Below are 27,323 nucleotides of genomic sequence, written 5' to 3' on the forward strand. Positions count from 1 at the left end.
GCAAAGCCAACGCACAAACACAGGAACACAACCGGGGCTTTTAAAGCCGTCATTAAATTGTGTATACGGCTAAATTTAAAAAAAAAAAAAGGTTTTACTGCAGTCTGTGCTTTTAACACGATTCTTTTCCGCGTGGCGCTCAGTTTAGTCGCCGTTTCTAGAAGATGAGAATTCAAAGCTGCGCTCGCTTTGTGCAGGAAGGAGAAGAAGCGCCGTCCTAAACAAGATGAGCGGTCGAGCTGCGAGCGTAAACAGAAGTATGAAAACATACGTCGCTCATTCCGGAGAAAGACTTTCATCAGGTTTCTGTGACTTCATGTTCCTCCTTTAAAAGATTAAGAAAAATAAAAATAAAAATGCTTTAAAATGTAAAAATGATGTTGAAATTAGATAGATAAAAAAAAAAAAGACCATTTAAAACTGTAACTTTATTATCATAACCTCATGAGGAACAGCGCATTTTTCAAACCATACAAAATAAACCAAAAATAGTACGCCAACGATCTAAACTACGAACATCTGGATCAGAGGATCACACGTGAGAAACAGACGGCCCTTAAAAACAACGCTCCGGCAGTGACCCGGTGACCTTTTTGTACTGACTGTGTTACATCGGGACTAGTTTCCAGATTTTCTATGAAAGCAGACATTATCGATATTAACGCTCAAAACGTGCTCGTTCAGTCATCATTTGAAGGAATGTCGGAAATGACGTCAAACGCGAGGAGGCTGCAGAAAATAACAAAAGAGCAGCGGCGGCCTCCGACGGCCTCCACGAAACGCAAACAGCAGCAGCAGCAGCAGCAGCAGCAGCGCTGAGCTGAGCTGAGCTGAGCTGAGCTGAGCTGCCGGCCTGTTGTCTCGTACAGCGTTTCTGTTACTCAGTTCAACGTCCTCCAAATCGGCGGATCAAATGTGTAGAAGAGGAAAGTCGTGAGACGGACAAACGGCACTGATTCAGTAGCACCATAAGATGCTGTCAGACGTCTGTGGGTTTTTATTACGTGACTTCGAGTGAGATATGTCGGCCTGGATGTAAACATGAGAGTGGACCAATCACAACTCATGATGTCACCGTGTTGGATCGTTCACTATTTATAAGAAAAAGCTCCTGTTAGGTTTCATGTTGAGTCTTTTCAACACGGACCGCATATTGTTGTGGGCGAGCTGGATTTGGCCCGCGGGCCACTGTTTGCCTCCCGTCGTTTTGTAGACGTGTAAAAAAAAAAAAAGCTTGAGTCCTTACAAGCAGATACAAATCAGTTTGACGCGATAACAGCATTGATGTGTAAAGGGTTTTCCTGTTTGTTTGGTCGCACTGATCGAAAGGACAAAACAGAAGAGCAGACTAAGAGGAGGAGGAAGAGGAGGAGGAGGAGGAGGAAGAAGAGGAGGAAGAGGAGGATCCCAATCACTAACGGGAGGAGTTGGAACTGGAGCGCGACCGGTGACGGCGGCGGCCGGGCGATCGAGACCGGCGGCGTACCGGGGAGCGTCGCCGCGGAGACCGAGACCTGAGGAGACAGAAAGAGAGACGGAGCGAGAAAAACGAGCAAAAGAAGGACAGACGGACAAAAGACAAAGAAGAAGAGAAGATTTAACGTCACAGAATATAAATGTCAATAAAAGCCAGTTTCCCAAATGAACCTCTGCTCCACCGTCCCCAGCGTGAACTCTCCTCCCGTGCCGATTACCTTCTCCTCATCCGAGGCGGACTGCGCCGCCACATGGGGGGTGGAGGAGGCATCCTGCGGGGAGGAGACATCCTGCGGGGAGGCGGACGCACGGTGGGAGCCAACACGGCGGTGACGGTGATCTCCTGCCCGTCGATCTGACCTGAAACACATCAGAAGGAGCGTCGCTCAGATTCACTCCGTCCTTATATGGTCTCTTCACGACAGCTGGTCACGTTCATGCTCCTCCAGCTCCTACCTCCTACAACCTCCTCCACCCTCCTCCTACCTCCTCCACCTCCAGCCTCCTCCTACCTCCTCCACTCTCCTCCAACCTCCTCCACTCTCCTCCTACCTTCTCCAACCTCCTCCTACCTTCTCCAACCTCCTCCTACCTTCTCCTACCTCCTCCACCATCCTCCAACCTCCTCCACTCTCCTCCTACCTCCTCCACCATCCTCCTACCTCCTCCACTCTCCTCCAACCACCTCCTACTTTCTCCTACCTCCTCCAACCTTCTACCTCCTCCACCCTCCTACCTTCTCCACCCTCCTCCTACCTTCTCATACCTCCTCCATCCTCCTCCTACCTCCTCCAACCTCCTCTTACCTCCGTCCATGTGCTTCAGGGCCTTCTCAGCCTCCTCGGAGGTCTCAAAGTCCACGTATGCGTAGCCGTTGAACAGGTGAGGGTGGACGCGGTTGATCGGCATGTCGATCATCTTGATTTTGCCGTAGGTGGAGAAGATCTCCTGGATGTGCTCCTTCGAGGGCGAAAACAGAGAAGACTTTGATATTCGCCTCGACATGCGGACATCCAACAAACTGCTACATTCGTCTCTGGAAGGTGGAAAACATTTCTATCGCCGTGTTTTACCTGCGTGGAACTACTGTCAGAAAACAGAGATCTGCATCGGCACCTCCTCGACAGGGAGGTTTCACAAGCAGCCATTTAATGGAGTTGTCAAGTAGGATGGGACAACTAATCCTATTGTAAAAACCTGGATTCATGCCTTTTGTGAACTCGTTTCTAAATGCTTCTGCTGTATTTTCATTCAGTGTCAGGAGCTGCATGAGCAAGTTAGAGAAAAGAAAAACACTTGTTCAAGTGAATTTGAAAAACCAGTGGAGGCAGATGACCTCTAAGTTCTATCAGAGGTCACTTCCTGTTAAAAGGGAGTTTTGGGAATTGTTCAATTGTTTTCTTTCTATAAAAAGGACTTTACCACGTTAAGTGCCCTGAAATAACTTGTGTTGTGATTTGGTGCTTTATAAATGAAAGAGTATTTGGTTTTGTGGCTCCGACATCGCTCGTACCGGTCGTGTGTATTTTGCACTTTGCGGACGTGTTGCGTTAATTTCACAGTGACTCAGTTGCACACATCCTGCAAGTATTGCATTCAGGTTACTGTAAGCTCCGTATTAAAATGAGCACAATCTGGGTTAGTATGTTTACTACTACGACTTAATCACACAGGATTAGTTCAAAAAAACCCGCCGAGAGTCCTTTCAGGCTGCCGAGACAATAATTACCAGAAAGGTTCCAAAAACCCCGTATATTCTTATATTCAAACTAAATCCAAACAGAAACGCAGTGTGACGCACTGAAGTAACAGAGTATTAACTTCGTGTTTTTTTTTTTAATGGTTAAACATTTACCTTGACGACGTTGCGGGTCAGCCGGCCCAGGTACACCTTGGTAGGTTTGGGTGTGGGGCTCCTGCGTCGGCGATCTCTCTCGTCCTTCTTTGCCGATTTTGAACTGCCGAGACATTCATCTTTTATTTAAAAATTCATAATCACCGACACGCTCTCATCCAGAACCACAAAGGTTTTGCGTTCCTCTTGCGACGACATTAAATCAGCAGAGCCAGGCGTGAGGAGAGTTGAACGTCAAGTCACAGAGGAGGAGACGTTGCCCGATTTATTACCACGTTTATGTTTTGAAACCCTTTATTGTCACCGGGTCCGTACTTGGAGCGCGAGCGGCGTCGGTTGTTGTGGCGCTGGCGGCTGGGGCTCGGCGAGGAGGACGAGGAGGACGAGGAGCGGGAGCTGGAGGAGCCCGAGTGGCTGGAGGCGGAGGAGCTGGAGCCGCTGGAGGAGCCGGAGCTGGAACCCGAGCTGCTGCTGCTGGAGCTGAACGAGAGAGATCGGGTTTTCAACGCGGCCGGGCTGGACGGAACACAATTCACAAACTGAGCCGAAGAAACCGACGCGAATATCGGGGTTAAGATTTCCGGCACCACGAGTGAGACACAAAGTACAATCTGTTAGAAAACATCCGCCTCCCTCCTCCCTCCTCCTCCTCCCTCCCTGTCGGAGCAGCTCTGACCTGCTGCTGCCACTGGAAGCACTGCGACGGGTGCGGTTCTTCTCTCGGCTCCGGTCTTTGTCCGCTCCCTCCTTCGTGGCTCCCAACTTGTCCTTGCTGCGCGGTTTACTCTTGTCGTCCTCCTTCCTCTTTGTCGGGGAAGGCGCCCTGTTGGGACGAGCAGGAAATAAACAAGAGTCAGGAGGATTTAAGACACTCGATATCGTGAACGCAGGAGGAACAAGTACAGTTTACACAATTTAAACCTTCCCAGCTGCCGTCTGGGATTTAAATAAATGCAATTCTGCTACCAACCTCGTCATTGTTCGCAACCATGAGCTCAAACAGAAGCTGTGGACTGACTTCATGAACACTAAGACATGTACTTTAAAAAACAACAACAACAACAACTGTCTTTTGATGAGCAGGAATTACATTTATTCATCGAGAACATTTGAACAAAAGCAAATAAAAGATCTGATGTAAAAAAAATAAAATAAGTGGTATGACTTAAAATCACAAGTACACAAGGTGGAATATAAACTTATCTCAATGAATCGTTGCCTCGACAGTCAGTTAATGACGACAACAGCCATGTTGTAGATATATTAGTAAATTAATTATAACAGGTCCACGTCCGTGTTTGTTATATTTGTTTTGGAAACAATAAAACAGTATCTAGACGTGCATCTTTTTGAGGACCGCAGACACATTTTAAGCGGGCCGTATCTGGACCGCGGGCCGCAGCTTGGACACCCCTAGTCGTAAACGCGGTAAACGTAAACTCTCGTTAAAGGTCGCTGTTGTGATGAAGGTCCTAATTATGCTGCAAACTCATTACGGAAAAAAAAAAAAGAAGACTTTAATCAACTCTGCAGCGATAGGTTGTCATATTAAAGCGACTCCTCCGGAGTTACGTCATTGATAAAAACCCTGAGCGGCTCGACGAACACTTCAACACGTTAGCATGAGCTAACATGAGCTAACACCGCGTTGTTCTCATATTCACATGCGCGTCTGAAGCCAAAACGCAGCGCTGCCTGCGACTCGGCCGGGTTTCATTTCTATTTATCGACCACACTTCAGACCACGAGTAAGAAACAGCGAAATACAGAGTTGGCGGGCACTTACATGTTTGCTTTGCACCTGCTTAGATGTAGTAATAGTCGCAGGGAGATGACGCACCGTTTGAACTTCACGTCAACCAATCAACGCAGCAGGGCGCAGAGACAGGCGACAGACGGACGAGGGGTTTATTCCCTCAGCAAAGACTGTCAGGGGAATATTTCGTGATAAGACGAGTTCTGCGTCCCAGTGTGTCTTTGTTCAGAAGCCTAATATCAATATTTGTAACATTTACGGAAATATTTTATGCAATATTATCGTTTAAACATTTCCAACGAGGTTGAATGCAGAAAAACTCACGCGGGCGACTGGCAGGAAGTTGCCTGACAGGTTGTACTCAGGTAATAATACTTATTATAACGTTTTAACGGCGTCAAACGGAGAACACTTTCATACCGCTTCACAATGACAACGTCAGTTCTGTTAATTTAAAACCAAAGTTGATCTTTGTACGCCACTTGTTGTTGCCCAAGAAAGTTAAACGATGCTAAATCAACAGCGTGGCAACTTAATGAAGTGTGGAGGACACGCACGTCTCCTGGTCCGCGGGTACAGCCGGCTTTCAGATGAACCCCTCAGGAGATGATGAGGGAGGTGAAACCTGCAGACCCTCAGGAGATGACGAGGGAGGTGAAACCTGCAGACCCTCAGGCAGCGGCAGGACCCTCGCCCTGACTGTGTTCTCTGCCGCCATCGGAGGCACCTTCCAGTACGGCTACAACATCTCCATCATCAACGCCCCCACCAGCTACATCCAGGGCTTCATCAATGACACCTACGTGGAGCGCTGGGGCACGGGCTTGGAGACCCCCCAGTTGACCCTCATGTGGACCCTCATCGTGTCAGCCTTTTCCCTGGGCGGCTGGCTGGGGGCCCTGTTGGCAGGGCCCATGGCGGTCCGCTTTGGTCGGAAGAAGTCCCTGCTCCTGAACAACTCCTTCCTGTTGGTCGGCGCCTTGCTGGTGCTGACGTGCCGCGTGGCCAAAGCGTTTGAGATGATCGTCCTGGCTCGTTTCCTGGTGGGGGTGAACTCGGGCGTCAGCATGAACGTCCAGCCTATGTACTTCGGGGAAAGCGCTCCCAAACACCTGCGGGGCGCCGTGGCTTTCTCCTCCGCTGTTTTCACTGCGTTCGGGATCTTCTTGGGCCAGGTGGTGGGGCTCACCGAGCTGCTGGGTACGGAGCCTCTTTGGCACCACTTACTGGCTAGTAATGCTTTGCCGGGGTTGATCCAGCTGGCTACCCTGCCCTGGTTCCCCGAAAGCCCCAGGTACCTCCTCATTGACAAGGGAGACAGGGAGGCGTGCGTCCGGGCGCTTCGGAGGCTCCGCGGCAGGGAGGTTTCCGTCTCGGAGATGGAGGAGATGCTTCAGGAGCAGCAGCAGCAGATGTCCGCTGCGTCCAATTCTGGATCCGCAGGTTCTGCCAAGACGCCCTGGTCCCTGTTTAAGGATCGGAGCCTGCGGTCCCAACTCCGAACCGTCATGGCCGCCAGCAGCGCCATGATGCTCTGCGGCAACGACTCCATCTACTTCTACGCCTCCTACATCTTTCTCGCAGCGGGGATCTCGCCCGCCAAGATCCAGTACGTCACCGTCGGCACGGGGGCGTCCGAGCTCACCGCTTCTGTCCTGAGCAACATCCTGATCGAACGCGTGGGCCGCAGGTACCTTCTCGTCGGAGGGTACGCCCTCATGACTTTTTGGACCGTGGTGATCACCGTGGCTCTGATGCTGCAGAGCCGCGGGGTGGCGGGGATGCAGTACCTCAGCATGGCGTGCGTGTTCGCCTACATCCTCAGCTTCGGCCTGGGCCCCGCGGGGGTGACCGGCATCTTACCGGCCGAGATCTTTGACCAGGCGGCTCGGCCGGCGGCGTACATGATCGCCGGCTCGTTCATGTGGGTCAGCCTGTTCCTGGTGGGGATGTTGTTCCCCTTCATCGTCAACGGCATGGGGAACTTCTGCTTCCTGCCTTTCCTGGTCGTGTGTTTGGTGTCTGCGGCGTTTTTGGGGCTCACCTTGCCGGAGACGAAGGGCAAGACGCTGGCTGAGATTACTGCGGAGTTTGATCGGCAAAATGGAGGGAAAATGAAGGAAAGTCCGGACGGGCAGATGGGGGAGCCCGCGAGGGATCACTACCAGCTGGGCAAAGCCTGCTCCTTTACCAGCTTATCGAACGGTCCGGACCCCGACCCAGAGAACGGGGACTGAAACGTGGCCTCCGGCGAACATGGAAATAAAACAGACCGTGCCTTCGTGGTGTCTTTATGCACCGTTAGTGTTGGACGGCCTACTGATGTGTCATATTTATGAGCGATGATAATTTTATTTAATTGTGGTCTCTTGAGTCATTTCAGATTTTGCACCCATTAAATGAAATGGGATCGAGAAATATTAGAATGTCCTGCTCAAGGAAATGCTTTACGACTCGAATGACTTCCTTGATTACATAAAGTCACGTAGTACGGAACAGAAAAGGCCCCGTGACCTTTGACCAGACTGTAACCTTACCCGACCTCTGGCTCACTAATGACCCTCTAATGTCACATAGCTCTTTGCTTTAAGTGATTGTGCTGCGATCCAGGAATCATACAGGTACAATTTACCTCCAACAATACCACCTCGCAGCTATTCATACAGACTTGGCACTCTCTGAAGGTCGTGTCAATGATATATATTTTTTTCACCAGAGAGAGTAATCATTTGTTATGCTTGTGTTAAGGACTAACCGTTTCAACTCCCCGTCTCTGCACCGTGTTTGTTTATGGTGTCATCTGATTCTGTTTTCAGTCTGTCCGGCTCTATTTACATATTTACATGCTGTATGTACATTTTTACGATTCAGTGACGCAACACGAACCCTATAACCTTTGTTTTGTTTTCCAAGGTATTCATGCATCAACTAGACCGTGGCTATTCAAACTCAACAGCAAAAGGTGCCCAGTAGGAGGATCACGAGGAGCTCCACGGCCACAGGCATCTTGTTGCTGGCCACAGAAAGTTTCAAGCAGGCCTTATCCTGCCCACGGGCCAGAGTTTGAATAGCCCTGAACTAGGACCGTATGTGTAATTTAACTATATTAGTTAAATTGTCTTCATTTATCTGCATGATGTCCATCAGGGAATATATATATTTGCGGTAAAAAACAAAACATGCTTTCTCTTTAATCTGAGTTTATGAAAGCAACGCTTCAAAATGGCCAGTAGATGTCGCCAACGTCATTGTCCTTTATGTGTTGAAATGTAAAGCGGTATGACATGCAAATGAAAGAGACAGCAACACCCTGGCGAGGGTGACACTTAAATACAGCAGCTGGTAGTTCACAGGCCTTCTGTATACCATCTGTCGCAGCTTCTGTATGTTCCTTAGTCAGCCATATATGTATATATGTTATTATTATTATTTTAAATGAAGCAGATATGCAGCTATCCATTGATTCATGCACTGTTGTAGCACGTAGCAGGTGCTGTGCACTCACTGAATGAATGTCTTGTTATGGTACCACTGATTTCCCAAAGCACGGCATGACAATCCTTGTTGAAAATCAAGCTGTATGAATCTCAGGCTATATTTTTATTGTTCCCTGATGATACACACAAAAAAAAAAAGAGACTATTTATAAAAATCATATTTATTCAATGCAAAGTACTACTGCATGTACAACGAATTAAACAAAAAAGTGGCCACCCGCACCCTCGACTTCATTGTGATTGGGTTAGTTTGATTTATTCCGCCTGACTGAGACGACTGCTTTTTTAATTTAGTTTAATCGGCACTTTAATCCAACCGCTCCCACCCACTCCCATTAACTGTTAAGAGTAGTGCTGTTTATTTATGGGAACAAGCGCTGTTTGAAATCATCTCTTTCTCCGGTGGGGGAAGGTTCAAGTGTGCCTTTTCATGTAGCTCTACTACATCATTTCAGCATAACTGAGTAAAGTCTAAATGACAAAAAAAAAAAAGAACAAAAAAAAGATTAGATTTAAATTCAGGTGTGGGCCCCGATATGAAGGATAAATGCGCGAGGTGTGAATAAAAAGCCAGAATCCCAGCTGGAAACTGAATATTTCTTCTCCTGCTGGTCTTTAGTTTGGACTCGTGTGTTTTTGTTCCAGCAAAACAAACTACGCAGCTAAAAAAAATAAAATACCAAATGTGTTTAAAGTGGTAGAAAGATGCAGAGATCAACAGAAAAAAAAAAAAACCAGCCTGCACTTCGGAGATCAGTGTGGTCCTGAGAGAAGGACTGGACACATACAGGAGCGTGTTCCAACACATCCATCAGCCCTCGTTAATCTGTGTTTACGCTGCTCTGGGGTTTTTTTTTTTTTGTTTTTTTTTTGGCTGATGATTGCAGGGATTTGTGTGTGTTTATCAGGGCTCGGGGCGACGGTGAAAACCCTCTGAAGGACGTCCAGGGCTGCGGATCCAGCTCACAGTGAATCCTCAGACTAACCAGGAAAAGGAATGAATGACGTTTAACCAGCTCTCCAATTAGGATTTCTTCGGGTTGATGTTAAAATTCGGTGCCGAGGGGAACTTTTAAGTCTGCAAGCAATTTGACATTTTTGGGACAGTTAGAGGAGGAGATGAATAATATTCTCATGGCTGTCAAACATGAAACGACAGCCAGAAGACAGTTAACTTTAGCTTTGTTTTGTTTTTTTACACCTTCCGAACAAAGCCTGTTTTCAGTCATGATGCTAAGCTAAGCTAACTGTCTAGTCTCACACTTGACATGCAGGTGGTGTTGATTGTCATTGATGTGACTGCAGCGGTTGTGTTTTGGGCCCTGAGCGCTGTCAGGTGACCTCCACTCAATACTGCACCTGAACGCTTCACGCTACGCCTTCTGGTGTCAACACGGTGCAGCTGTCAAAACACATTTTTCCTCACTGCCATTTTATTTCAATAACAAATATCTGACGTGATGGCTAAAATTTGAGAGAGTATGTTCTGCTTAAATTAATTGTGCATATTATTTTACATTAACGGTAGCATCGTGCTCCAGTAGTTTCTCTGCGCCACCCCTTCACGTTCACTTGTTGCTCCCCATCTTGGGTATAATGGCTCCTATCAGAAATCAAAGTCTATAAGAGGGCCTGCTTGAAAGTTTGTGAGCACTTCAGAGTTTTCCATATTTTTGCATAAATAGAACTCAAAACATCACTGGATCTTCACATGAGCCCTAAAAATAGATAAAAAAAAAAAAAAAAAACCACAATTAGACAAATGAGACGAACATATTGTACTTGGTGGTTTATCTACTGAGATAAATGATCCCGTTTTACACATCTGTGAGAAGCAAAAGTATCGACTTTCGTGAAAATCTGCTCAAGTTTGGGTTCAAATTTATATTCAAGAAGGTTCACAAAACGTCATGCACCACTGCACTGATGAATTATTTGCGGCGGAGCCAGTGTGTGTGTTTCTGAGTGTGTAGCCAGTGTGTGTTTCTGAGTGTGTAGCCAGTGTGTGTTTCTGAGTGTGTAGCCAGTGTGCGAGTGCACGTCTGTCAGCTCAGCTCACAGCAACGGTGCCATCTCACTGTGATTTTACCCTCTAGATTGCTACTCTGTCACTGTCTGGGGTAAAAGCTGCTGCTTGCAGCAATGCAATTGCGTCCTGTCACATCTTGGACCAGTAGTGTCCAAGATGTGACATTTTCGGTTTGAATTTTGCCATGTAAGTAGAAGGACATTTTCCCAAAGTCATTCATTTCTTCAATGGATGAAAGATTTTGTCATCGCGTCCAGGACTGAAGACAAAAGTGTATTGTTTTGTATTGTGTTTGATCTGACATCCATATACGAGAGAGGTGCGTCATGTAAATTTGAATTTGTGAATTTCAAAGCGGCGTGCCTCTTTGCTCTGATCGCTCTTGGTACCAAATGGTTCTTCTGTGTCTTTGGTCTCATCGAGGTCAAAGCGAGTTTGGAGGAAGTGGTTGGTAAATGGAGGTGACGCTGAGGCACACAGCGTGTTTCAGCCTGCCGACTGGAGAGTGCAGGTTTCCTTTGGCAACCAATAAGTAGAGTGCAGTGATACAAAGGGGAGTTAAAAGCTTTACCTTTAAATGGACTTCCTATTAGTTACTATGAAGCCATGAGAAGATGTTATCAGGCACCTGAGAGAGTGTAAGAAATGGAAATCAAGCTGTAGGAGGATTTCTGAGGTAAAAAAAAAACTGAATATAGAAAATAATATCAGATGTCAATGACTTTTCTTATTTCCTCTTATTGAAAGAGGGCTGAGAGCACGCAATACACTCGTTACAACAACAGCCTTTTATTAAAAAGTCATTAAATGACGGATTGCTGATAATGTTCATTATGTTTTAATTGTAGAATAGTCTCTAATAATGTAATAGTCTTAAATGCTATTCTATTATCCTGGATTTGAGAGCTGAGATTTATTGGTCCGGAGGTGGTATGAATGCTCTTCATGATATCAGATTTTCATGACATAACAAAATGATCACTTTATTGATTGAAAGGTCGATCTAAATAATTATGACTACGCTATCAGGACGGGCGCAACGTCGTACGGGAACTGATAATAGGTGGCAGCACTGCTCCTTATTTCTGGTTACTACTCATTATGAAACAGATGCATGAGGAAAGGCAGTAGATTACAGTTCATCAGAATCAGTGACTTCAAAAGTCCTCTCCCCATTACTTTATCATCGAACGGGTAATTCAACGACAATACGCAAACACTGTGGCACATGGCACGAAGGCAGAGACCAAGTGGAGATCGACCAGGTTATATACCAGAGTGCTAACGAGGCAATAGAGAACAGTTGAGTGGACTCTACTGGAGAGACTGGCAGGTGGTCTTGGCTGAGTCTGGAATGACATCAGAGTTATATCATGGACACGCAACCAACCATAATGAATGAAAAGAATAACAAAACCAGCACACCAAAGGCACCTTGCGTGTTTGTTTTGGACGCCCTGGAATGAGAACGGGTTGGACATGACGTCAATGGAGGCCGACAAAAAAGAATGGGCCAATTGAAACGTAGCCATCTCGTGATTTTAGAGCCATTTTTGTGAAACTAATATGTTTTGTGCCGTAGACCAATGTAGTGATTACACATTTTGATGTTAGACTGGTGTTTGATCGTAGGGATGCCACTTTTTATTTAACAATTCTACCTGTAGTGACTTGTTTGACTTTAAAATCTATTTTTCTGTATAAGTGCATCAGACCGGTTCATCAATCAGTAAACTAAGCTATTGTAATTAAAAAAGTAAAGTACACTAGAAAAGCCAAGCCATGCAAATGGATTAATCACGACAACAACGCATTTGAGAAGCAGTGTGTTGAAGTATTTTGAGGTTCGCCATAAAGAGCGCTACCTGCAACAGATCTGATCTTATAGCTTGCCACTCAAATGAGGCAGCACAGGCAAAAAAAAACACAAGTGGAGCATGTGTACAAACTTGTCTGTGTGCCTATTTTTACCACCCCAATCCACAGGATTCTTCAGAGAAGCTTGTTTAAAAAAACAAAAACAGATTGCAATTCCCATAGGACAAATATTTTTTTCCAAGTGGTAGCAAACCAAGAGATCAAGGTCATCCTGCAGATGGTGTAATGTCACTGTTACTAGCTAAGAGATGCACCAGCAGACTGAAGGGTGCCCAGTAGAGGACTGGTTACAAAACAGTCCAGTACAACGGTAACGGTATGTATTTCTATCTTTAGTGAGTGTGAAAGAGAGGCAAATGAGACGAACTCAGAGGGATTGTGAGTGACACATTTAAAAAGGGATCTTCTGACTGCAGAGCATCAAGAATCCAAAGTGGAACCAGCAAACAGAACCACCTTCCTATAAATATTGGTTGGCACAGAGGAGGTGACTCATAATATATATTCCTACCGTGGCTACTCACCAAGACAAATAAAAACTTCTGTTTGGCTTTCTAAATACCTTTTGGTTGAGTGATATATTTGCTTTTTAGTTTAATAATCTAACAAGCTCAATCGGCATGTGCAATGATTTATAGCGGTTCTAGAACCGAGCTACGTGAGAGGCGTCTTGATGTATAAATATGCGGACACCTGCCAACCAATCAGAAACAAGGATTTTCCACAGCGATGGTACAATATCATTCTGTACTCTCTCTATCAGAGTGGATTTCTGCTTTGGCTCCTTACAGCAGCAGCTGAAGTTTAAAATGTATGAATGGTAGAAGACTGACAGGATGCCGGTGAAGTTGTTTGTTTCTGCATGTTTGTACCAAATAAAGCATTTTGATTGGTCACTTCCTGTAAACCTATGAAATTGTCTTTTTTGGTGTTTTCGTGATTTTAACCGACAAGAGCAAAATCTTGATCAGACCAGATTCCTTTAGTCGCTAACAAATGTTATGAATGATCTTTTGGTGGGTGATGTGTTCACATGCTGAGGTTATTCTGGTCAGTGCAGAACGGCAGTGTGAGAAACAACCTTGTCAAAATTCAAGTACAACAAAATCAAGAGAGTCCTGATGTGTAAGAGCAGTATTTGTTAAGTGAAGTATGTCATTTGGAACACAGCATTGGATCTCTATGCTTTTCTTTTGTCTCTCTGCTGTCCCCTCACACCAGCCTTTCGAAGCAAATGGCCACCCACCTCTGAGCCTGGTTCTGTTTTTTTTTTTCCCCCCTTCCAGCCGCTCACGTGGGAACTGTTGAGTTTATAGGTTCCTATTTATAATGTTGTAAAATTCTGTGAAAAGGACTCTATGGTGTTAAGTGCCCTGAAATAACCTTGTCTTGTGATTTGGCTCTATATAAACAAATAAAACTGAATTGAATCAACAAAAGAAGAGAAAAAGAAAACAACCTTAAAAGAAGCTTTTATCTTAAATGACACCTGCAGCGGAATACTTTGGAGGGCCTAAATTAAATCGACGAATACTGTCACAGCGTTACTGCCACCGAGGGGAGGCCTCGGGCATTTTAATGGATGACTGATGCTCTGCAGCCAGGGAGAAGTCCGTTACAGCAGACACGCGGCTCTACGAGCAGCCCTCCTGCAGCTTCCTCTGGATATGCTGACGGGATGATGGCGAAATATCACCTCATCCGTCTCCCTCATCACTGGGGGAAAATGCATTTAGCAGCAAATGGCAGCCATTGCAAGCATAATGAGGCACCTGGCAAGCACTCCAACAGAAGATATTTTTGTCCGTAGTGATTGTCAGCTCCACATAAAAGATAGTCTGCTCTGGTGAGTGAGAGGTGTTTTCTGGAGAGCCCAAATGTGTTTGTGCTGTCATATTAGAAATGCAGAGAGGTGGTGTTTTGTATTTACATATTTTAGTCATGCAGCTGATGTTCCAACTGTGGAGATTTTCTTTTTTATTCCTAGCTTACTATCATTAATCAAAAATGTATTATCATACTGTGGTGGCAAACAAAACAGAACCATAGATGTAGATCATGTTTATGAAATGAGAGTCTGAATGAGAAGGGCAGGTCACTTCAACGGCTGAAAGCCAAGATACAAGAGTTCACAAAATAAAACGTGAAGGTGGCAAGACTGAAAGTGTTGAAAAAAGGTGACACATTTGATCATATTTATTGTATTTGGAATTTAGCACTAATGTAAATTCTTTCGACGTGTCATAGCTTCATATTTTTTATTTTCCATGGAGCTGATTTTGAACTTGTCAGAGTATTCATTGTATGCTACCCATGTCAGTTATATATTACTGGCAACTGACCGCAGATGACACTAATTCAATCACAGCTGACTGTTAATGCTCGCAACCTGTAATAAGCTAGATTTTGCTGTACATATAATCAAGTTCTGATTGGTAGCATATCAAAACACTTATGGGGCTCAAATAAGAGCAATAATTGACATTGACATACAGTTTTATAACTCGAGTGTGTACTATTTATCATAAGTCAAAAATGAAATATAGATCAAAATATGTTAGTATTGTTGGCCAAAAGCTTTGCTAGAGCAATGAACAAAGTAAAGACTCTATAACATATATAAATGTGTGTGTGTGTGTGTGTGTGTGTGTGTGTGTGTGTGTGTGTGTGTGTGTGTGTGTGTGTGTGTGTGTGTGTGTGTGTGTGTGTGTGTGTGCCCGAGGAAGGGCATCTTTGCTTCTTACCTATGAGCTCATCAGCCAGTAGCCCAATCATCAGGAAGCCTAAAGTTGCTCCCACCAATCACATTGCAGAACCCACACATTAATATTTGCATATAAATGCTTTTTAATCAAAATATTTTTTTTTAAAGGAAGAAGAAACACATTACATTAAAATAAAAAAAAATAATAAAAAAATAACAATCACAACCACTGTCACAACAATAGGATTTAAGTGTTGTTGTTGTTGGTTTTTTGTGGGTTTTTTTTTTTTTTAATCATAGGATGGTAAAATTCAATAAATCTTTCAGAAATCCAGATTTGTCATTTGTTTTCTTAAAAATGTCACAACACATGGTTTTCCTAAGACAATGTATAAAAAGGTATTGAGGTTAAGTTGGGATAGAAGCTGTAAATTGATAAATGTAGACCTACAGTATGATGTCATTTTTCAATGTGAAGCCCAAATCATATTTTTGTCAGTGACTTTCTGTGCTTTTGTTTGTAATCTGCTTTGCGGCGGCAGGAGGAAGCAATCCCACCGGAAATTTAATCATTAGAAACACAATCATTCTCTACGTCATTATTTTCATAGCAGAAAATGATCCATTATGAGCAATAAATGGAATGGACAGACATCATTTATAATTCTGCACAGAGCTTCAGCAGCAGCGAGCTTTCGAACCAAAGACAATCTTTCACCAGTCGAAGCAGCAGGACGACTCATCTTTTACAATTGTGATTGTCAAGCAGCTGCGGTGTCGTTCCTATTCACTGTCCTGTCGTTCTCAGCACTGTAAAGCAGACAGGAGGCTAATATGAATGCACGTTGCACAATTTCTGTCTTCGAGATATACCTCAAGAATGATTTGCTTCATGACTTTCTTTCTTCCCATGAAATCTGCCTTCTACTGAAAAACATTTTCCCCCTCGACTCCTGTATCCTCCGAGGCCTGCGACACACTGCCTGCCCGGCGTGTGCGTTATTGAATCAGTCAGTTTCTCTTTGACAATATCCATCAGTGTTGGATTTTTGAGGTCCGACAAGTGATGAGTTGTAAGCAAAAAGTAGGCACGTGGTTTTTGTTTAACTCGGACACACACTGGCTCTCACACAGAGACAGAGGAGCGATACAGGGAGGGAGAGCGGTGAAGAAAACGCCGGCCTTCCCCTGGTGAAGTGTCGTCATGACTACAGCGTGTTTTTGCTGTGATTATATGGTACAAATATAATCGAAGACCGTGAACCGTGAACGTGAAAAATGGGTGTCAGATAAAAAGCATTATCGGTTCAAAAGGGATTTTTTTTTCCTTTCTGAGCTCTGATTTTTACTTTTGAAAAAAAGTTTGCATACCCTTACAAATCTGTAGCAGGGCTACTTACTCCTCTTTCTCTACAGCCTAACTACCTGGTACAGCCGCACTAGGTAACTGACAGATGCTGGAGTCCTCTCCTGTGTTCACTCCATGAAGACACAAGGAAGCAGATCTCTTTAATTAATTGGGGTTCAAAGTAAAAGCACAGTGCAGCAAAAAAAAAAATACTTCCTGTATGAGTCAATTATGGTAAATAAAAAAAAAACCTGTGTTTTCACCTTGAAAAGGAGGGATGCTCCCCAGCTCCCTCACTGGTCATAGACACCTCATTAGTAGTGATATAAAACAGGAAGATTTTGAATTATATATATATTTTTAAATAACACAACATACCTCAAATTACAGGATATATGTTATTTTCTGGTATCATCTTTGTGCCACGGTGGCGAACACTACACTGACCCTGTTCTTCCTGGGTCAGTTCAGACAAACGCTCTAATGTATTTAACACACTAAAAGCAAGATTTAAATCACGTTTCTGGCCATGATTATGCTAAGGATTGCTGCCTGCACTTGTGAAATAATGAAATCTATGCAAAACTCTTAATTAGTAGGAAATGAAATGCGTAGGAGCATGATATTAGCTATCTGTTCATTTGGGATGACATAAATTAAGTTTTTTTTTGTGTCTTGGAAAGAAAGAAATAAGTGAGATGAATTCTGTCTGTGCCTGCTCACTGCTCAGTCCCTCTTCATTTTCATTAATTGGAAAATATGCAGAGGAGAGGATAAAGTTACAGCGGCTGACAAACTGTTATTGCTTATTACAAAGTGCCTCTAATGGTAGAGAATCTGTCTCCACCACTTTACGTTTTTCTGTGTTTCATCCTTGTTTTCGCCCACCTCTCTGGCTGTCTGCGATGCGGACAGGTGAGCCGCTGAAGCATGCATAATGGAGGCGGAGAGCACAGGGGTCTGGATGCTGTTTTTGGCTGCAGACGTGATTTCCTTTTCTTTTCTCTTTTTTTACTGCTTAATCAAGTCAGATCATAAAGCGGCTCCTCCAGAGTAAACTGGATTATAGCTGGGGGCAAAGGTCAGGATGCAGCAGTGTTGAAGGAAACTATAGCCAACCTCTCCTTTGTTCTGCTGCACCAGAGCCCAACAGTGTGGCAGCCAAACACGCACTGTAAACCTTCTGCTGCCCAAGAAACGCTGCTTCCTGTTGAAGAAATGCAAGCTATTGCCGTGTCCTAAATCATCATCCCCGCCTCTCCTCCCCACATTTCTGAAAGCTCAGAGGTTTCCCTTGTGTTATAACATAGACTTGTGTTTTTTTTTTTAAAGTATGTATATAACCGTATATCAAAGTTACAGCAGAGTATATTGACACCATGTAGCCTGATCATAAGTATTATAATTGTTATGTTTGAAATTTACAGCTAAATTGTAAAAAGCATTGTACTGTCGTTACCTTGTTCAATATTTTTCACCCAACTTCACTATTTATTTACCACATTTTGTTCAAGCATTAGATGAAATGATTGCTATCACTCATGTCTGTTTGCCAATTATCAAGCTTCAACTGGCAGCTAGTTAGCTTCACACGGTGCTTGAAATAGAAAAAAAAAAAAAATGGTGCGAATACTCCCTTTATTTACTTGTTGGGAAATCAAAGCAAATCATAAATACATTCTGATTTTCTACTAGGAATGAAAGATAAGTTACTAGGAGACCAAACTTTTCAAACTGACATAGTAACTTTCCTTTTGCTCATTTAGAAACTGCACATGTACCTTCTGCTGTGTATATCCAACCATCCGTCCATTTTCTGCCACTTACCCAACGTCAGGTCACAGGTGCAGCCGGTTTAACAAGATTGTCTCAGCATTCCTACCCTGAGAAGCATTTTCTCGCCACTCCCGGGGGATCCTGAGGCATTCCCAAGCCAAATAAGATATACAATCTCTTTAGTGTGGCTCTGCTCTGAGCTCCCTCCGGATGCCTGAGCTCCTGACACCTATCTCTAAGGTAAGGAGGCTGGGTAAATCGAAAGCCTGGGGCAGCAACCCAAGCTATGCACACCACAGTAGTATCTAAGTAAAACCCTCCCAAGTATCTTAAAGGTCACGCTGAAGTGATGGTCGGAGGTGATTAGGTGTAAATGGAAGATACTCATTTAACAGTGAGTACCTGCTGATACCGAGTCCCAATCCGATTACTTGTATTTTTCGAGATAATACAGCTGCAGTGCCCAGATCCAGGTTCAAACATCTTCACAGCAACAACTCTCTGCACTCCCATTTTAATTGCTAATTTTTCAGGCCATTTTGTAGCTGGATATAGTTTGTAGCATCTTAAAACATGAATGAGGATAGCGATTGCGGATTAGGATGAAAAATTCAGAGCCCCCTTTGGGCGCTTTAACAGAATAGCCTGACGCTTACGCAAATTTATGTTGTAAACTTAAGACAGGAGATCTCTTTTACCCTCACTTAGAGTCACAGTCGCAACAAATAAAAATCAAATCTAATAAAAAGCTCTGTTACTGCCACCTCGTAATATCCCTGCATTGTAGACAGTACAGGCTGTTGTGCTGCTTTCATTTTTGATTTTAAAATATTTCCACATTGCTCACATTTTAGCCGCACGAGCCATAGGTCAGAGTACGCTTAGACCTCCCACCAAAAACTGGGCTCTCTGTTTGTGACACCTGTGCATCCTTTGACGTAAAACCAAGGATTGGTGCAAAGTATAGTTCAATAAAGCCAATACCAATCACTTAAAAAATGTCTTGATACTAAGTACCAATAGTTATCTTAACATAAATTAAACCTGCAGTATGTGTGCAAAAAAGTGTTCGCTGCTGTCATGGTAAAATCTTGTATTTCCAAAATGTTAGCTTTTCTGGAAATAGTTCCAAATTCAAACTGTTTCCTTTTGTTCATTCAACCGGTTCTAAATAAGTGTCAATTAATGGAAACAGCATTTATCTTTATTTTCTATCCATCTAACTTTAATATTCAAAAGCGTGTGTTGCTCATTCCACCGCCACTCCGCGAAAAAGCAGTGCTGTCTGCTGCGTCCGTGTAACGCTGCTGCCCTTGTTTCATCCTCCATGCCGAGACACCGGCCATCTGGCCACGCTACCATTGGTGTGCAATAACAGTGACCTCCCGAGGAGACATGTGCCGAGTCATTCTGTGTCCTTTGAATGCATTCATCCTGGGTAGACGCAGCGTTATGTGTGTGTGTGTGTGTGTGTGTGTGTGTGTGTGTGTGTGTGTGTGTTGTGGGCGCGATGGGGGGATCTTTGGGGGAACCAGCGAGAGCTCTTAATGGAGCAGGTTAACGATGCGTGGGAGAGTGGACGGAAGAGTGATGAGGGGGTAAAAGTAATGACTGGGGAAGGCTGGGGATGAGAAATTAGCCTGTTCTGTGTTGATGTGGATAGCAGGGGAGGATGAGACAGCCGAGGGGGAAAACACTCCTGGGATGAGTCACCAGAAAACCTTTTGTGGTCTTTAATCAATGATGTCATTCTTTCGGAGAGCTGTAAAAAGGCTGTGAGAGATTGGATAGGAATGATGGAGAAATGGAAAACACCTGCTGTTGTATGTCGGGTATCCGAGGACAGCCGGATCGAAAACAGTCATGTTTCAGTAATGTGCTTCTGCTCAGCAAACAAACAGACTGGAGCAGGAAGACAAAGGAATCCAATCACCTTATGGAAAAGGGAAATCAATGCTGAATAACCTCGTTACAGTAGTCAACACGATTATAAAGGTGTGGCAAATTAGGCTGAATTACCAATTAGCAGCGGGTGTCATCTGAGTCTGAGACGTTTATGTGAAGGAATTGACCAATTATAGCAAATGATGATGTAGTTAAATTGGGCAGAAAAGGCCCTGCTCTTTGCAGGACTGCTCAAAGAATCCAAGTAGCAATGAGGAGTCTGCTGAGAGCTGATCGCCTGATATTAAAGACAAACGAATTTTAAATCAGCAACACCAAAGATTGTATGGACATTGCTTTTCTGATTGGCCGTTACTGATGACAATCAGCCAACCCGAGAGCCAAGGTCATATGTTACCAAACTTTCTGCCTCTCCACTTTATTCCGTGCACGCCAATGCTAGCCATAGACGGAGAAATTGTGTTTTCGGATTCATCCGTTCCGTCCTCGTGAATGTCGTATCACAAAAGCGCAGAGAGGGAATCTCTTCAAGCTTTCTGAAAACATTAATTTTGGACTCAAAGATGAACTTATTCGATTTTGGTTATTAAAGGTCAAGGTCACTTACATTGACCCAGTCCCATAAACACAATATTGGAGGATAGCCTTAAGGGAATTTCTTTAAATTTGACACATATTCCCTTTGCCTGAAGGATAAATGGAATAGATTTTGCGGGTCAAAGCTCGAGGTCCCTTTGACCTCATGTGTCTTCCATGAATTTGTTCCATTCTCTCAAACACATGATCTCAAAAATGCCTTTGGAGAATTTCTTCAAACGTTCATTTGAACAAAAGGATGACCTGATTAAACATTTGTCCGACTTTTGTGAACGTGATATTTTGAGAACTCCTACCGAGGGGATTACTTCAAACTTTAACGAAACATCAAACATAATTTAGATTTAATAACCATGCACCTATTAGCTGCTTAATTATCGAATGATTGGTACTCTGCCTGAAGACAGTTCAAAGTGCTAAGTGTTGTAAGACAACGTGCTATTTATTATGATGTGTAGAAAATTTCCATCCAGCGTGACAACATTACAAACCAGACCAGCTGCAGCATGGCAAACCAACAATTAACACTTGTCAAAAGCAGAAAATCAAACATCTCACTCCGGTGTGTGTTTGTTTAATTGGACTCCACTAAAGTGATGGAAAGTAACTGCGCACATTCACTCATTCACTCTACTTAAGTACAGCAGCCTACTTGAGTACAGTAACAATTGTGAGGTACTTGTACTTGAGTATTTCCATTTGATGCTACTCTAGAACAAGTGTGTGAAATGCAACAAATTTTTAAAGATTCCACCAGTGGTTTTCAATGTTTTTGGCTTCTGATGTTTTTACAGTGTGTATTGGAGGTCAAATTTCAGTCAATAACAGCTCCACCAAACAGTGAATTTTTTTCACCCTCTAAATCTCTCAAATAGTTTCATTTCATTAAATGTTCAAAATGAACCAATATTTCACCAAAAATCTAAAATTAGATAAATAGTCCAAAAGCTGAAAACAGAAATTTAGTTTTTTTCTTTTTTCCTCTGCCATTAATCATCTGATGTCCCGTCAGATGTTTCTGTTGTCCCTGAACATAAAGTAGCTCCACCTGCAGCAGCTACAACAGTAACATGCTGCTTTCACACTGATGCTTTACTATTAATGACATAATGATGTTATACGTAATCAAATATCAGTCAGAGGGACTAAACGATAATTGAATTACATTTTGCTGCTGTTACTCCTGTACTTTTTCTAGTTAGGATTTTTCATTTGAGACTTTTTACTTATGGTCTTACATAGCTGTCTTTCACTGAAGTAAATGATCTAATTATTTCTTCCACCGTTGACTAATAGTATATTTATTCAAAACACTGTGGATAACACCTTCACAATTCTACAACATTGACCTTATCCAGTCGTCCATCATTCATATTGGTGGCAAAATAAGCTGAATTCTATAATTTGGAAAATAAATTGAGGTAAGGCAGGTAGGAGAAAACAGAGTGAGAGGAGGAGAGGTAAAAGACGGACTGAGGATTTATCTTTAAATCAATACCAAACTCAGCAGACGTTAGTGGGGAGACTGATTTAAACATGATATGTTTTGTAAGAGCGGGTCCTTCAGCATTTCAGGGCAAATTTGTTTTGCCTTCAATCTCTGTTAGTCTGGTTCAGTCAGTCAGGTTTAAGAAGGCAACGCACCAAATATAATCGTAAAAGCCACTAAAGTACTGCAGGTCAGAACCTGAATGTTATAGTAATAGTTCAAAGATACCAACATTATCCTAAAAAAAAAAGAAAAAGAGCAAGAAATCATTGCATTTCTAAGAAACCTGCGAAGTTGTACCTGTGAGACAAGTAAAGGATCAGATTGTATATCCCCACTCCACGGCACTGTTCACGATGTCAACTCGGAGCCTCATTTGGATCCGCCCCCATTTGCCCTGTTAAAGTTGCTGCATAACGTTTAAACACAAACTCAAGACTTCCTGTATCCATTACAAATTAAAAGCCTGTCAGTGTTTCAGTAGACAGAAACCTTTCATTTCTTAACAAGGCTTTTGTCATGAAACATTTCCATCTATATATTGTAGAGTTTACGAAATTAAAGTGATTCTATGTAAACTTGCCACTGTAGGAACAGTTGTTACACAACCTACAGAACAACAACAACTTAACAATGCGGGCGCACATGTGTGTGCTGCAGTACTTCAACATGTAGCACTACAACCCTGTTTACTCATTGTATTCAAGTACTAATATATAAAAAAGTAAATGTTAACTTACAATCGTGATTGAGCCGTGATGAAAGCTCTGACATTATGACGTAAACGAGCTTGGTGTCTGTGGTAGCATTAGCAGGAAAACTACACTGGCCGCGATCAGTTAGTGACGCGTTTTCTATCCCGAACACCACCACAGAGTGTAGGCGGAGCTAACACACCGTGCTCGCTCTTCAACTGTCGACTGAATCACTTGAATATTTAAGCCCATTAACACAGCTTGAAGTACCGCTTATTGCCACAGATGGCGCGAAATGAAACGAAACAGACATATTATAAAGTTGGTAACTTTAAGTTGATAAGGTTTGTTTTTGAACGAAACGTTTCCTAATGAGCCATCCACCAGACAGGAAGCAGCATTAGCATTCATTTGGAGTCTTGTTTGGTGACGGCGTGTTCGTCCCATCTCACTGACATAGGAGTAAGCAGAGTGCTCCAGTAATGGCTGGACCAAAACATACTTGCAATTTATGCAGGAACAATGACTGGCATTGGTAATGACTGACCTTTTTAAGGACCTTGTTATGATGCATCAAATTAAAATTCAGACGGGGGTATACAAATTGAGCAGTGTGCTCTAATTCACTGGTTTGGAGAAAACAATCTCAGTCATCTATGAATTTTAAATGAATTATCATTTAATGGAATAAATGAGCAGGATGTAAGACATACACAACATAAATACTGAATATGATATTTATTATATAGTATATTACGAGTATATGAATTATTAATCCTGAGGAAGTATCGTTGGTCCTCTACGCAGAATATATTCTGTGTTTTCCTTGAAGCTCTTCTTTATGAAAAGTGGTGATGCATTTAGAAAATATCCCTCTCTGTACAGATTTCACATACTTTGCAATAATGCAGATTTTGGTGGTCAGACGAACCAAGAAGATGGCTGCTTTTGTGATGCCATCTCTGATATCTCGGTTGATGGACAATGTTTGACTACAAAGGTTGCTGCTTCATTAAATTTTCAACAAATGCATTGCTGTTGGTTTTGTTTGTCTATCAACAGAGGCTTTTCTTTGTACAAAAATACTTTGCCATGTATTGCTCTCAAAGTTCACCTGTTCTGGACTAGTTCACGTTAAATGACCTGAACAGGAAGCCAACATGTTGGATAACTGAAACGGCTTGAAAAACAGACAGTTTTGTCATGTTTTGTCTGTTTTGTCTGTTTGTTCCATTTCAGGAACAAATACATTCTCTCTGTCAGTCGCTCCAGGAGTTTTTTTTATTATTTATTTATTTTTTTTAATGATTGTTGTGATCAAAACTATTTGATTTTGAAGTAAGTCAAAGAATTTTTTTTGTGATTTTTTTTTTTGCAGCAACTATCTGATAAAAAGTAATAAATAATCACTTCTTATAATAATAAGAAGATAGGGAGGAAATATTTATTCATATTTAATCTTTACAAAATATATTTATTGACTTGGGGAACAACGGGGCTCCAAGTTACAAAAAACAAAAACAAAAAATCATAAAAGTGACATAGTTTTACAAAACAGACAATCTGTGACTAATAAAGAAAACAAAGGCAAAATCTGCTGAAAAAAATAAGGGATTTAAGAAATTATTTTTTTTAAATTATATTAATTCAACATAGGCCTACTGTATTCACCCAAACCAATTGCTGTGTCTTACAACATGCATTGTGTATAAAACTAATTTAACCTGTCCATCATTCCCATGATAAGACAACATTTCCCACAAACCCCCTCACTTCTGTTTTTTCCAGTAGTTCCAGTTAGCTAGCATGCGGTTTGTTTTGATGGTGAGAGCAGATTTTTAATGAGGACTTAATTTAGTTAATAAAGCAATTTTTGTTTGGAAAGACGACTTTAAGCATTATTGCTTTCAGCAGAGCTTCTATTGAGATCATTTTTTGTGGAAAAATGCGGGTAATTTTGAAAAATCACAAGCTCACGCAAATGTGGCGGCGATTATGTGAACATTAACTGTTGCGATCGCAAGACTGCAATTTCCTGAAGACACTGTTATAAGTACACATTGTTGGTACAGTGAATACGCTGCCTACGGGGTGTCTTCTAGGCACATGAACAGAAACATGAAGAGGCAACAGCATCTTTCAACCTGCAGCTGGGAATTGAAGCATCTGACAGAGAATGAAGCTCCTAATTGCATCTTGTGTATGCACACACACACACACACACACACACACACACACACACACACACACACACACACACACACACACACACACACACACACACACACACCACAACACAGCTACTATCACCAATCCGATGGCTTCCCCACACGAGGAAGGGGGAGGTTAACAGATATACGCAGCTATTTCATACACACACACACACATCATAATTGCATTATTCGTGACATCTGGAACCTGGAGAGTGAAGAAAATAAAGGATCTATGAGAATTGAATAAGAAAAAAATATTGCACCCTATTTGTCCACGAGCAGGTGCCAAATATGAGTTATCAATGACAGCAAAATTGTGGAAAATCTTTCCTGCTTCTCTCTAGCACACACACACACACACACACACACACACACACACACACACACACACACACACACACACACACACACACACACACACACACACACACACACACACACACACACACACACACACGTAAATGCACAACATCACAGATTGTGTTTTTATTATATTTATTTTGTCAATTCTTGCCACACTTAAAACGAGAAATGTAATAATATTGCGCAACCGATGCCACAATAGAAAGCAAACAGATTGTTTGTAGAATTCTATGTGTGTGTTTGTGTACTCTTGTACATCTACAGCTTATGGAGCAAATGTGAAATGTTGTGTGAAAAATTTTCTAATGTACGGATATTTTGCATCAAGATCAGGGTTTAGGAGTTCTAAGATTTGGTTGAAATAAAAGTAAAGGTTAACGGACGTATACGATAGACTATATAAAAGTGGACGTAGCTTCTGAGTCTGAAAACTGAGGCCAGAAGTGCCTCAAACTGTAAGACTGAGGACCGCTTGGGGCTGACTCCAAAAAGGTTTTGGCTCCAGACTCCCATTCCAACTTCTCTCATAAAATACAAAGTCAATCATTTATTTCTAATGGTGTCATTCGCTAAAGTGTTTGATTGACAGGCCTGTGGTGCAGTCAGGTTCCTCCTGTAGGTGGGAAGGCGTCGTGTCCTCGGGTTTACAATCAGATTGAGTCAGATCCACTGCTCGCTCTTCCCCTTCTTGTCCAAAAATGGTCACATTTGGCTCCTAATTAGCAAAATACCAATACCGCCGAAATACCAAATTTGAAGCTTCAGAATAGCATAGACATGGGAAAGAAAAGAAGAGTCTTTTGTGGACATATAAAAAAAATTATTGGCAGGCATGGTCTAGGTAAAGGTTACAAGAGCATCCCTGAGCACAGCTGCTCCTCCTGTTAGGAGGTTTAAGGTCCACCAGGGTCAACGTCTCTGACGGTTACCACAAGAGAAAAACTGACCCCGGACTGAACTGAAGGAAGATTTGAATGGTGGAAAAAAAAGCAAGGAAAACGTCAGAGCTCAAACAAGCTGACCTCCAGACCACGGTATGACAGTGACTGGTTACGCCACACACATATATATATATATATATATATATATACATATATAAATTGCTTTGTAAGTGGGCTCCTTTGAAGCAGACCTCACTTCAAAGAGAAATGTAAAAATAATGACGAGTTTGCTGAAATGCATGTTGACAATTTTTTTTTTTTTTATCCTTCGAACAGATGCAACAAAAACAGAGCTTTCATTTAAATGTTTACAAAAGAAAAATCAGAGAACATCAACCCCATGGTGAAATAGGAGGATAATCAGTTGCATGTGTAGTGCTGCCAGACAACAACGCTCCGACCCAAAACAATCATCTCAAAGTAACCAAAAATATATGTAAAGCGAACACTGGGTCCTTCTGAGTTGGTTTCATTTGAAGCCTGATCTTCATCCAATTAACCGTGTCCCGAGAGAGCTGAAACTCATAGCTGAGATGTCTGTCCATGACTATTTAATTTGTTGCATAAAAAATGATGTTAAAAGTGAATGCTCTATCAGATATGAAAAACTGGAAGCTATTTATGTTTCAATTTATTCTTAAAAGAAATTGCGTTTTTTTTTTTTTCTAAAGTGGAAAGATACCATTAATTCACTTAATGACTGTACATTGTCACTTTCATCCTGTTATTCTGATTTAAAAAAACAAAAAACTTTGCAATATGTGAAGTGCATTTAGCTTATAAGAAACTAAAATCTCGTAC

At 42.6% G+C, this 27,323-nt stretch overlaps 1 protein-coding gene and 1 pseudogene across 1 annotated transcript; one reads left to right on the forward strand and one right to left on the reverse strand.

Moving 5' to 3' along the window:
- Window positions 1-410: 410 nt before the first annotated feature.
- LOC138626083 (RNA-binding protein with serine-rich domain 1-like) lies at window positions 411-5,158 on the reverse strand. The gene is made up of 8 exons (XM_069707518.1): window positions 5,118-5,158; window positions 4,008-4,154; window positions 3,647-3,811; window positions 3,332-3,434; window positions 2,283-2,436; window positions 1,695-1,836; window positions 854-1,514; window positions 411-820 (listed from the first exon to the last, which is right to left on the reverse strand). Coding segments are annotated over exons 1-7 (813 nt in total). The 5' UTR covers window positions 5,120-5,158; the 3' UTR covers window positions 411-820; window positions 854-1,414.
- A 322-nt stretch (window positions 5,159-5,480) lies between these two features.
- On the forward strand, window positions 5,481-9,708 carry LOC138626085 (solute carrier family 2, facilitated glucose transporter member 11 pseudogene; annotated as a pseudogene).
- Window positions 9,709-27,323: the final 17,615 nt, after the last annotated feature.

This window comes from Brachyistius frenatus, unplaced genomic scaffold, assembly GCF_029030835.1.
Source record: "Brachyistius frenatus isolate BFR_SWC_R1_liver_20210118 unplaced genomic scaffold, ASM2903083v1 Contig_69, whole genome shotgun sequence".
NCBI lineage: Eukaryota > Metazoa > Chordata > Actinopteri > Embiotocidae > Brachyistius > Brachyistius frenatus.